This window comes from Hemiscyllium ocellatum, chromosome 37 (assembly GCF_020745735.1).
Source record: "Hemiscyllium ocellatum isolate sHemOce1 chromosome 37, sHemOce1.pat.X.cur, whole genome shotgun sequence".
Lineage (NCBI taxonomy): Eukaryota > Metazoa > Chordata > Chondrichthyes > Orectolobiformes > Hemiscylliidae > Hemiscyllium > Hemiscyllium ocellatum.
The window spans coordinates 26218374-26231672 of NC_083437.1; the positions used below are offsets into that span (position 1 = coordinate 26218374).

The 13299-nt window shown below is 39.3% G+C and overlaps 1 protein-coding gene across 4 annotated transcripts in view; it reads left to right on the top strand.

Annotated features, from left to right (window-relative positions):
* The window catches only part of LOC132833659 (matrix remodeling-associated protein 8-like), a 56641-nt gene extending 48536 nt beyond the window's left edge, over positions 1-8105 (top strand). For 3 of the 4 annotated variants that reach the window (XM_060852103.1, XM_060852105.1, XM_060852104.1), the window contains 4 exons: positions 1116-1146; positions 3998-4077; positions 5616-5711; positions 6808-8105. In XM_060852103.1, coding sequence (XP_060708086.1) covers positions 1116-1146; positions 3998-4077; positions 5616-5711; positions 6808-6833 — 233 coding nt within the window. In that variant the 3' untranslated portion in view covers positions 6834-8105. The remainder of the gene's footprint in view (positions 1-1115; positions 1147-3997; positions 4078-5615; positions 5712-6807) is intronic. The other variant, XM_060852106.1, reaches the window with a different exon arrangement.
* Positions 8106-13299: the final 5194 nt, after the last annotated feature.

Genomic DNA, 13299 nt, shown 5'->3' on the forward strand with positions numbered 1-13299 from the left:
TCCAATTCACTCATAGGCTGAAGTGTTTGTCCACTGACATTGCACAGATCCATTTGGTGAAGGATAGAACTGGATTCAATGTTTGCACATTGTTTTTGTTTATTTACAGACGAATACAACTCAAGCATAGACATCTTAACCCAACAATGACAGTTTCTGTTGACATCTCTTTTAATAAATCATCAGTTAATGCCCACCACCTACATAAAATGTAACACAATTAATATACAACTAACATCCGTATCTTGAAACATAGAATAACAGAGCACAAATTTAAGATAAGAACTAGGACATTCAAAAGTGAAATCAGAAAACACTTCTTCATACAAAGGATCATCTGCTCTTTAAATGATTGGACGTGCTAGGAAACAAATTGGGATTTTATAGACTTTCAATATTGATTTATTTTTGTTAGGTAAGGATTTGGAGTTGCGGTCCTGTAATAATATAGAAAATAGGAGTAGGCAGAGGCCATTTGGTTCATTAAGCTTGCTCCACCAGTCAACATGATCATGGCTGATCCTCTACATCAACACCATATTCCCACTCTTTCCCATATCCCTTGATAACTTTCGCTTCTAGAAATCTATCTAATGGTTTCTTAAATCTAAATTCTTAAATATCTTTCTTGGCCTCCACAGTCATTGGTGGTAGAGAATTTCCCAAGCTCACCACCTTCTGAATGAAGAAATTTCTCCTCATCTCAGTCCAAAATGGCCTACTGCATATCTTGAGACTGTATCTCTTGTTTTGGACCCCCTGCCATCCATGGTATCATCCCTACATTCAGTCTGCCCACTTCTGTTTGAATTTCATGTGTTTCAATGAGATCCCCTCCCATTCTTTTGTACTCTAGGGTATAATTGAGCTACTGTCTTCTCATATGACAAACCTGTCATGCCAGGAATCACTTCAGTGAACCCACTGTCTGGTTGGTATATCTTTTCTTAAGGTAAAACCAGTCATGATCTAATTGAATGGTGGAACAGGCTCGACGTGGAATTGACGAAAATCTTCCTGTTTTTATATTCCTAGATTCAGAACCCAGTAAGCAGAGAGCAGTTAAAGGATGCATGCTTCCTCTTTAGCTCACTATTGAATTTTCCTTTTTACAGGTCTCCATTACAATGTGAAGACATCTCAACCGTAAGTGTTGACTTATTATTCAACTTCCTCTTACTCCTATCAAGAACAAACTCCTTGAATAACCTGTGATCAGACTGTATACTTACAATATAATCTGAGCAACTAACCAGAGAAACCTTGAATTAAGGTCAAAGACCTCTGGCTAAAGGCCTTCAGCCCTGTAATGCAGGATCTTGACCATGTGGCCTGCAGTTCTTAAAACTCCTCTTTGCATCCTGGATAGGACAGCCTGCTCTGAGAGAAAACCAAAAGCTGATGCTGCAAACATCTTAACCTGAACAAAACATGCTCTTTGCCAGAAGGCTCAAACATTCTGGCTACAGTGGCAATAACCACATGAAAAACCTGTGCAGTGGATTTTATTTATGTGCTTTTGCAGATGTGGGTGTTACTAGCATCATTCTTAGGTCCCCTGAATAAAGGTCACTTGCCTAAATAACATTTCATAACACTGTAGCTAACTCTGGGAAGTGCACACATCTGCTCCTGTATCAATTTGAATTTATTTCCTACTCTGGACTTGCAGGCATCAACTTGATATTCAGTCATCTGCTCTCTGTCTCTCTCAGGATCAAAGTCTACTGCTTTCAGGCTCCCATTTATTTATGTCTCTGTCCCAGCTTTTGATCTCCTTGCTTCTCTTTCTCAGGTTCCAATTCTCATTTCTCAGACTTCCATACTCCAGATTCTCAATTTCAGGTTGCTAATCTTCCTGCTCTCATCTCTTGGGTTCGCAGTCTTTAATGCCCTTGCTAAGGCTGCAGTATCCTATTCTTCTGTCTGAAATCATTTTAAAAATTAGTAAATGAGATGTGGGCATTGCTAGATTGTCCAGAATTTATTGCCCTTTCCTAGTTGTCCTTGAGAAGGATAGTGAACTGCCTTCTTGAATCACTAAAGTATATGCGCTGATGTTAGACCCACAATCCCATTAAGGATTGTGTTCCAGGAATTTGATCCAGTGATACTGAAGGAGTGGTGATCTATTTCCAAGTCAGGATGGTGAATGACTTGGAGAGAACTTACAGGATGTGGTGGTCCCATGTATCTGCTGCCCTTGTCCTTCTCTATAAAAGTGGATTTGGAAGGTGCTGTCTAAAGATCCTTGCTGAATTTCTTAAGTTAATCTTGAAGATTTGCCAGGCCATGAGGTTACAGATTGTGTTGGGAGTACAATTCTGCTGCTGATGGCCAATGGAGGTACATGGGTACACAGTCTTGAGTTGATTTTGATTTGATTTATTATTGTCAAATCTATGGAGATACAGTGAAAGATATTGCTTTCTGTGTTACCTAGGTAAATCTTAGCTTACATAAGTACATCAGGGTGATAGAAAAGAATGCGGAATATAGTTGCTAAATCTTTTCAAAGCCAATCCCATTAAGCATTTTGATAATGCTACATAATACAATCTAATGTATTCTGAACAGGATAGACTTTGTCTCTGTAAGGACTGTGCAGTGGTTAGTCGTATCAATATTGTCATGAGTAAATGCATTTGCAGCAGTCAGATCAGCAGAGATGAAATGAAGTGTGTTTGCTCCACTTGTTGGTTCCTTCTCCACGTGCCTGAGATCCAGTCTAGCACCAATGTCCTTTAAGACCAGCTCGATCAATAGTAGTGGTTCTGAGCCATCTTGATGGACATTGAAATCCCCACCTAGAGTATATTCTGTTCCTTTGTCCCCTGTATGCTTCTTCCAGAAGTCATTTGACATTGGGCCTGGTTTGGTGGTGTATAGTATGAGGAGATTTCCTTGCCAATGTTTGACCTAATATCACAAGATTTCATGAGATCCAGAGAATTCCAGAAATCACCTCCCTCCTGACTGAATATCCCTGTGCCACCACCTCTACCACCTGCTGATAGGACAGGCCATGCTCAGGGATGATGATGGTTGTATCTCGGATTTTGTCTGTAATGTATGATTTCATGAGGATGACTTACATGAGGCTTTTTTTGACTAGTCTGTAAGCAAGGTTTTCCAGTTTTGGCAGTAGCTCTCAGATAAAAAGAACTTAAAAGGATCGATAGGGCTGTGGTTGACTCTGTCACTTATGGTGCCTAGGTTGATGTCAGGAGTCATGTGTAGGCCAGACGAATAAGGACAACAGTTTCCTCCCCATAATTAGTGAACAAGATGTGTTTATCTGACAAGCAACAGTAGTTTGTAGTCATCATTAGACTTTTTATTTCCAGATTTTTAAAAAAAATTGAATTCAGATTCCACTATCTGCAATGTTGGGATTCACATTCAGGAGCCCAGAATATTACTTGGATTTCTGGATTACTCCTCACTCGATAGTACCACTTTGTCTTTGCTTCTCCCACTGATCTCCTGTATCCCTTTCTCATGCTGCTGCTCAACTGCTCTGTATCTTAGGCTCCCTGTCTTCTGTTCCCTTATGTCAAGCTTATGCTTTTCCCTCTCAAGCTCCCTCACCATGTTCTCCCTCTCTCAGACTCCCACAATTGTGCAGCCCTTTTTAATACTGCTTGTCTCCTGCATTCCTCTTTGAAATTTGTGATCTCCTGATCCTTTCTGCTTTTGATGCTTTGCTTTCTTCCTGTGTGCATTAGTCCTTGTTAAAGTCAGCTGTTTGGGAGCCTGGTTTACAGAAAGGCCAGCTTAAAGAAACAACAAATTGTCCTGATTTTTGTGGTGGTTAGGTATTATATTTGTGTTTCCTAATATGCAGAAATGTGGGTGGTAATTTTGTTTGAAGTTTAGGCAGAGGTCTACACTGGAACAACTAACGTTTCTGCAATTTAGAGAGAAATAAATATAAATAAGGACTGTTCTCGGAGCTTGACTAACTGCTAAGGTCATTTGTCTCTTAAACCAACAGAAGAACAGATGTTACTCTCAACGATTTTGTGATTGACACAACTGACCTGAGACTGAATAAAAATGACAGAATGAGACCAGGTATGTGTGACATTGCTAAAATGTTCTGGCTAAAAGGTACACTTAAACTTTGCTTTCTTTTTTCACCCATGCCTGGTTCTAATCTCCTTATGAGAATAAAGTGATCCCAGACAGGAATAGACCAGCTACTCCATCATGCCTGTTCTAATGATGTCTTAATCATCATGATTCACAATAATTCCTCACCCATAGCAGCCCTATGATTTCTTCAGAGACTGAGAAACAAAAATACAACCAAAGGCCAATTTGATGGTGTTGTGAAGGTGGAATGAAGAGGGTGGAATCAGGAAAATTCATCTCTAATCTCCTATAGTGTGAAGACGGTTTATACTGATTATTATTTATATTGATTCGTAATCCACTTGCTCTTCAAATGCTGTGTTCTCTGCCCTAGCAAAGAAAACAGGTCTAGCTCTCACTTTGAAGACGCAAATGAATCAGTACTCACATTCCCCTTGAATTAATTGACAGGATTTTACTTGCCTTCATTATCACTTGCTGCATCTGCATATATACTTTGTACCAAAGCACGCAGGTCTCTCTATACACAAAATTCTACAGTATCTCTCCATTTAAATGGACAGGTTCACATTTCCCACATTAGATTTCAAGGTTTATTTTCTTAACATTCCTGTTCTAAAACCTTTGAAATATGCTGAAGAACAGTTTCATTGGATATAAGTACTTCATTCAAATTGTCATTCTTCAGGTGTGAACTGAAATGTATCAGTTGGAGACTGTATTACAAGCACCTATGACTTACTGGTGCATTGGGAAAAAACGGAACAGTGCGTTTAATTGTTTGTTGCTCCACTTAAATATCCAATACAAACGCAATAGATCGAATAGCCACTCATTCTGTCAATTTATCTAATTTGCTGTCAGTTGGATGCACGAGTCACAATAACCTAACTCAACTCCTAAGCACGCTCTTACTTTCAAACTGCAGATGGTGATCAGGAACTGAAGCTAATTCCCCCTTAAGCTCCATATGGCCTTAAATAATACACCCTAAGCCCAACCCAGCTCAGGCTGAAATCATATAAAGGTACAGATCAGGGATTATACATTGGATCTTCTTAGTTTGAATGGGTCAGTGCTGCAACAGGTGGTGCATTAACAGACTAAGTCATCAAGGGAAGTGGACACACTGACACCTAAAGTAAAGTTACTGCTTTTAATCTCTGGACCAGTGATCATTTAAATATATTGATGACAATCCCAGTATTCAGAACTCTGTTGATTAACCTGTTTGTTCAACATGATAGTCAAGAATTAGATGACCTGGTTATACTGGTAGAGCACCATCCTATGTTATATCACTGAAGATCTGTGTCATTTCCTAAACAGGAAACTATATCATTTCCTGCAGCAGTCACAAGTTTAGAGGCAGGAGATCAGGAAGGCATCCAGTAATGGGAAGGCAGGTGTTTGGGGGCATGGAGGGGAGTAGTTCAGGGCATGTGGAAGGGTAAATGCGGCTGACTTGAACATTTATGCTTGTTGCAGTGTGATAATAATGCAGTTTTTATTTCTAGCAGACTACAAGAACAACATACTAAAGGAAAAGGCTGCAATGTCCCAACAGAAAGTGGAACTGCTCAGGGATATCCCCCCAAAGAACTTAGATAGAGGTACACTAGGGCTTTTCACACTTTTTAGAAATATTCTCGTTATCCTTATCTTTTCGTTTTTCTCAGTCCTATTGTTACCTAGCAGTAATCAACCATGAGCTCGGTGGTGAGATGTGACTATGAAACTCATTGGGATGAAAGGCCTAATTCTCTACCTATATCTTATGTGAGCAAATGTTTGAAACTTCCACCATGGCAAATTTGGTGGTGGAAAAGGACCCCATCCCATTCTCACCCTGATGTAATTTGTGGCAGGGAATATGGTTCTGCTGCCAATTGTTGCCTTTAAGTAGACAATTATTGTTTACTAGAGAGCTTTATAGCACCTCCACTTTTGCCATTAGCCTTGCAGCATTAGTGTGCGGGGAGGGGGGGAGGGTTCATTATGTAGGGAACATGACAAGCAAATCTACAAAAGGTTGCTTGTGGGCTTCCAAACAGTGCATAATTAATTGTCAAGAAGGAGGGACATGCTGAGGGCAAAACTCCTGGTAAATACCAGCTGCAGCAGAAAGTGGCTCTTAAGTGGCCATCAGATGCCTGATGCCAACCCATGCTAGTAAAATACTAACAGAAATGCTAAGACAAAAAGTATGTCAATCCCCTATTCCAACACCTGTCATAATGATGAACTTGTGTTCTGTGTCTCTGATACCTCCGCACTTAGGTTGGGAATCTGTGGGCTTGATTTTATGGAATACACTGTATTCTGGTATAATGCGACAGTTGCATTCCTCTGCAACCTCATACTATAGAACATTGTGCTATGGAAAGTTCAGTAGAAAATTTGCGTTATCCAAACAATGTCCACAATTTGTCAGTCGTGTTATAGTTAATTTGTATTGACGAAGCAGTTATACCAGAACAACCTATATATCAATCCCCACACTCAACCCTGAATTTTGGCTCATCAACAACTGCATTTGACAATAAGTGACTAGAGATCAAGGTACTCAAAGTCAACTCAATGCCACAGCATAAAGAGGAATTGCTGCTACCAAATGTTTCTCTAATAATTAATCATTACAGTTAGCAAATGCTGTTTGTACCAATTTAAATAAAGCTCATTATTAACTACTTTGATTTATTTCCTTAGATTTTGAGAAGCAATATTGGAAATAAGGAGAATGATGCTGCTGGCTGGATCCAGAAGCTGATCAGTGAAGGGTCTATATGAGAAAATCAGTTGCCTTTTATTAATATCTTTCAATAATACAGCGCTTAATAAACATATACATATCAGTGGTATTGTCACAAACATATCTCAGATTGATGCAGCAAATTTTGCAGAACTACAACCTCAGACTGTCTTATTGGGAACCTTCATTTATCTGACATGTCTGTCATTCCTTGATAAGGGGACAGGCACCAGTAGCAATATGCAGAAGCATCATTAGTCAGAGCGGATCAATGAATTTCATGACTGGCTGTAGATTATCACATGATGTTAGCTGCAGAGTGGGTGGAGATTCTAGGAATGCAAGAATGCAAGGGTAAGTGCAACTCCTTTAAAAGTAATTGGCTATGGTGTTACTCAAAGGAATGACCATCAAAATTCAATGAAACATAACTTGTAAAACAAGGCTGCATAAAAACTTCCAATTACTTTCCAGCCAAGACCAACAAGAAAACTGAGCAATTTGACAGCTTGAAACTAACATCATTGTGGATCACGAGTCCTGTCATCTGTCTGCAACTGCAATTCATCAGCTTTGTTTACCATCTCCAATTTCACAATGTCTCTCCTTCCAGCTCCAATCTGAATTGTCTCCTTTTCTTCAATATGCTATCTATAGTTCCTCAATTTCTGTCCTTCCACCTCCAGTTCCCCACTGTTATTCCTCCAATTCCTGTATGTCATCCCATCTAAACTCTAGACTCACAGTTTATCTATCCCTCCATCTCTAACCCCTTAGCCCATATCCCTCAATCTGCAATCCTCAGTTTGTTTTGTCTTGCTGTCCCTATTCCCATAAATATAACTTCCTGTGTCTCTAATCCTTCGATCCTCTAGCTATCCTCTGTAGCACTTTATATCTTCAGTCCCATATGGTTAATCTTCCAGTTTGTCTGTCATTGTGTTCCTTCTGCTATTCCCAACTCCTCTTGACCAGCAGTTTACCTTTATAAAGGTGAATTGTGTCTTAGGAGTTAGAATTCAATGAACAAGTCTAGGAAGTGAAGATTTCCATTGATATTCTGTGAATAATTTATAATACATGCTGCATGAAACAACTACAACCCAAAGTAATTCAAAACTGCAACAATTTTGTTAACCAACACACAGAGAACAGCAATTATTCTAAACAGTGATGTTATACAAGCTTATCAAATATGTGACAATTGTTCAATCTATTTGTCTTTTTTAATAAAACGCTGCAATTTCAAAAGTCATATCCCATCTCTCTGGCACCTACTCAGTCCATAGAGTTACTGAGACAGTATCCAAGTGTTTTTGCCTGCACTACATTTTCTCACTTGATTTTCTTTACACATGATTGTGTCATCATATAGATCACTTATGCTGGCCTGTGATCAGTAGGATTTAGCCTTGAATAACTTTCACTGACCTAGCTTCATTAGAGTTCAGCACTGATGCCAGGGATAAGCCTGAGATAACTGCTGCTAGCCTGGGAATAACATGACAGGTCAGTAACCAGCAGCAAACCCTATATCTATACATAATGTGTGGCTTCAACTGCGACCTAAATACTAATGGTGATGATGTGGCAGACTGGGTGAGTTTTCCAATCCAAGTATAACCACAAAATCAAATCCAATTTTATTGCAAAAATATTAATCAGCTGGTATTTTATTTAGTTGACCTCTCTAGTCAGGCCAGCATCAAGAATAAGATGGGTTAGAGAGAGGTTCTGTAAAATGAAAAAGAATTTAGTTGACACCAAACTGGCCTTTTTTTTATAGACTGAGGAAAGATGAAGAAAGAATTTCACAGTTTGAGAGCTAAGGGAATAATGAGTTTGAGTAGGAAATAGAATGATGGAATTTGATTTTAACATAGCGTGAGCTATAGGAGGGAAAAAGGAAGTGTAACTAGCTCTCCATCGATCCATGTTTTGTCCATCACTGTTTAAACTATTTGTTCTATCTAATGATATTTTAGTACTAGAATTTTCCCAAATGCACACAATCAGGAAATCACTGATTCAACAAAATTTCAGTGTTGCTACTGGTGCCATCCCCTCCCTGACTGTATTGACTGCAGGTATTTTTGCAGGCTAGGTACATGTGAAAGTGTTGACCAAGGAGATCTATAGTGAGTTGGCAGCACAAAGGCCTCTGATACTTGAACCAAACAAAGTCCACTCATTTTGTTGTGGAAGTTCCATTTGTGCTAACTTGCTGGATAATCTAATTCCATTATGACATTATCTTCAGTCTCTGACCTGCAGGTGCACCCAGCAAGTTTCATAATTTTAATAAAAACTATTGTTATCATTGTGTAAACTTTAGTTATTGGAAATAATGTTAAAGCTTAATTTGTCAGAGTATAATAAACTTCCTTCTCTGAGCCAAGAAGAATTCTTTTACAGAATAGACTTGCAAACCACGATCTTCAGGAACAACATATCCTTTTCAAATCTGCATGTGTTTGTCATTTTGCACATTATATGTTGCAATACCAATTCCAAATCAGACCAAAAGACAGAATTTAGGAAGAATGAAGAGTGGAAGTGGAGCAGGTAAAAGCAAAATTCCAGAATGCAAGGTGAGGTTATAGTGCAAGGATAGGCACAAGTTTAAAACATGTAATTTAAGTATGATAGGGAGTAAATATTTGGCTTTGAATCGAATCAAGTCAGTGCAGCCACTGGAATTGGACTGTTTTTAGGAGGATAAGACTACCATAATATGGGAGTGGCCATAATACAGAACAGTATAGGCTTTTAGATTAACCCAATGCAGGAGTCGGGTAAGTGAATTGGGATTGAGATTAGCCTTGGCAATGTTAGGATTGACCCACTGCAAGAATCATTATTGACTCAAGGGTAAAAGTAGAATAGGGGTTGAGGCAAAAGCAAGAATTTGTATTTGCATAGCATCTTTCAACTTAGACATTGAAATGCTTAACAGGACCAATGTAAAATAAAATTTCTGACCAAGGCACACAAGGAGATATTAAGGTGACCAAAAGCTTGGTAGTTACCCAAAGGTGGTTTTGAACAGTACCTTAAATGAAGGACAGAGAAACTTCAGGATGGCACTGACAGGCTTAGGACCTAGGAAACTAGGCCAGTGGTGGAATGACTAAAATCCTGGTTGCACAATGGCCAGAATTGGAGGAATACAGATCTGAAGTTTGTAGGGCTTGAGGTGGTTACAGAAAGGGCATGGCTATGGAAAAACTTGAAAATAAGTATACAAATTTTAAAATTGAGATATTGCTGCAATAAGGTAAGAATTTGGATACAGCAGAACATTTTTGGATGAACTGAATTTGAAAAGGGAATACAGTAGGTAAATGGCCAGGAGTGCATTAGGATAGTTGAATCTGGAAGTCACTAAGGTAAAGTTGAGGTTACATCAGTAGACCGGCTGGATCAGAGGTGTAGACAGATGCTGTTACAGTGGTTAATGAAAGCAGTGCAGAAATCATTAGAGCAATGCACAGTTTGGGGTTGGGTGAGCATGGGACCGATGTTTATATTGGCATACATCAAATGAAAGTTGAACCTTCATTTACCAATGTGAAAATTCACTGAAAACATTAAAACATAATGACATCTTCATGTTGCAAATATGAGAATGAACAGAAAAGTGAACTTTTATTTCTAAAATTACAGTTCTAGTGTCCAGCTTATCAGTTTACAACATTCTGAATGTATTGCTCAAACATGGCCTGGGAGGGGGGGGGGGGGGGGGGGAGCAAAAAACTCATAAAATTTTCAAGCATGAGACAGCTCATTTTCTGAACATTCTAACCACTCCAATAGTGTAGGGGAGATAGGTGTTAAAACATCAGATTGGAAAACTAACCATTTCCTTTTAAATTGCATATATTGGGACATGGACAACGCTTCCGTATGTGGCAAATGGCCTGGTATTTGTTACCCAAAGTCATGGTCTGATAACTTTGATAGCGCCTACACTTCTCATTATTAGCAAAGAGGAAGCATAATCTATGGGATTCTGCTAGTTGATTCAAGTGGAGTTGTGGACATTCCAAAGTAACCAATCCTTTTAGCATTCCTTGTGCAATAGCCTGGACCTTCAAAGGTGCTTTCTCCCTCCTTAAACCCCACTTGGAAGCCACACACCCAGCAGCACACCTCATCTTGAGAAACAGCTTGTCCACTGCCCTCTTAACCACCAACCTCTCCCTCACTTAATTTTTGGGTCAAAATTCTACACAGTAAAAAGTAGAATTATTAAAAGTGTAATGCACACATGAGACCTGCAGAGAGGAGGGGAACAGACTAAGGTTGATGTAATGATTTCCCACAAAGGCTTGAAATAGTCGAAAACTCAAGTGTTTTTTTTAAAGCAGCGAAAGACGGATAAGTCAGAATAATGCAGTTTGCAGTAGTCCTGTGTTCCTAGTCTTTAGAAGATTGAGTCTGTTGCTTGGTTGTTGACACTTTTCTATTACTTAATTCAAAATTACATTAATTTTTGGCACATCAGGAAATTATTTTATAAATATATATAGGTGTCTGACGTGTTGCTGTTTCTGTTTTCAATACTTTACCTCTTTTGCATTAAAACATTAGATCTGCTTTGTTGTCTAACCAGTGCAGCGATGTGTGACACAAGCTATGGTGTGTAAACACACATCACTGCAATAGGACTTGCATTCTTACGTAACAGTCCCGTGCAAATGATTCCCTTTAAGACTGTGTAGTATGAATTTAAAAATGTTGATGATTAGTGCCTGCTCACTAGCCAATCAAATCACATTATTATTCTTACATGCTTATCTTAAGTGTATTATAGGGTATACAGTCTCTGTGTATACTAGCTTGATACAGTTCTACAGTACTCTGTTAAATGAGCAAATGTTCATGAATTCAAATAAAGACAACATGCCTCGCTTTGTCTCATTTATTAAGTATTTGTTTCCATGGCAGTCATGTCTTCTGCATAGCAGAAATATATGCTTTTCACTCAAAATTAATTCAGAAATCACAAAATAGGTACAAGAGGCATTTCAGTCCCTTGCGTCTGTGTAATGGTATATTTCATTCAGAGAGTCTAGGTTGCTATGACAGTTTTTTTTACAAGAATATTGTAGTTTGGAGCACTGTATCATGATAGTAGAGATTCCTCTGTTCTTTCAATCATGTAGTTGATCAGAAATTGCTCCTGCTTTTGGCATGTGTTGGAAGCATTTAAGACAACAAGACTTTTGAGGGACAGGATGTACTTGTTTTTGGAAAAGCAAGGACTAATTAGGGATACACAACATGGCTTTGTGCCTGGGAAATCATGTCTCACAAACTTGATTGAGCGTTTTGAAGAGTAACAAAGAGGATTGATGAGGGCAGAGCGGTAGATGTGATCTATATGGACTTCAGTAAGGTGTTCGACAAAATTCCCAATGGGAGACAGGCTAGCAAGGTTAGATCTCATGGAATACAGGGAGAACTAGCCATTTGGATACAGAACCGGCTCAAAGGTAGAAGACAGAGGGGCACGGTGGAGGGTTGCTTTTCAGATTGGAGGCCTGTGACCAGTGGAGTGTCACAAGGATTGGTGCTGGGTCCATTTTTCATCATTTACATAAAGGATTTGGATGTGAGCATAAGACGTATAGTTAGTAAGTTTGCAGATGACACCAAAATTGGAGGTGTAGTGGACAGTGAAGAAGGTTACCTCAGATTACTACGGGATATTGATCAAATGGGCCAATGGGCTGAGAAGTGGCAGATGGAATTTAGATAAATGTGAGATGCTGCATTTTGGGAAAGCAAATTTTAGCGGGACTTATACATTTAATGGTAAGGTCCTAGGGAGTGTTGCTGAATGGAGAGACCTTGGAGTACAGGTTCATAGCTCTTTGAAAGTGGAGCCACAGGTAGATAGGATAGTGAAGAAGGCATTTGGTATGCTTCCCTTTATTGGTCAGAGTATTGAGTACAGGAGTTGGGAGGTCATATTGCAGCTGTACAGGACATTGGTGCGGCTACTTTTGGAATATTGCGTGCAATTCTGGTCTCCTTCCTATTGGAAAGATGTGAAACTTGAAAGGGTTCAGAAAAGATTTACAAGGATGTTGCCAGGGTTGGATGATTTCAGATATAGGGGAGAGGTTGAATAGGCTGGGGCTGTTTTCCCTGGATGTCGAACGCTGAGGAGTGACCTTCTAGAGGTTTATAAAATCATGAGCATGGATAGGATAAATAGACAAAGTCTTTTCCCTGGGGTGGGGAGTCCAGAATTAGAGGACATAGGTTTAGGGTGAGAGGGGAAAGATATAAAAGAGATCTAAGGTTTAGGGTGAGAGGGGAAAGATATAAAAGAGACCTAATGGGTAACTTTTTCATGCGCAGAGGGTGGGACATGTATGGAGTCAGCTGCCAGAGGAAGTGGTGGAGGCTGGTACAATTGCAACATTTAAAAGTCATCT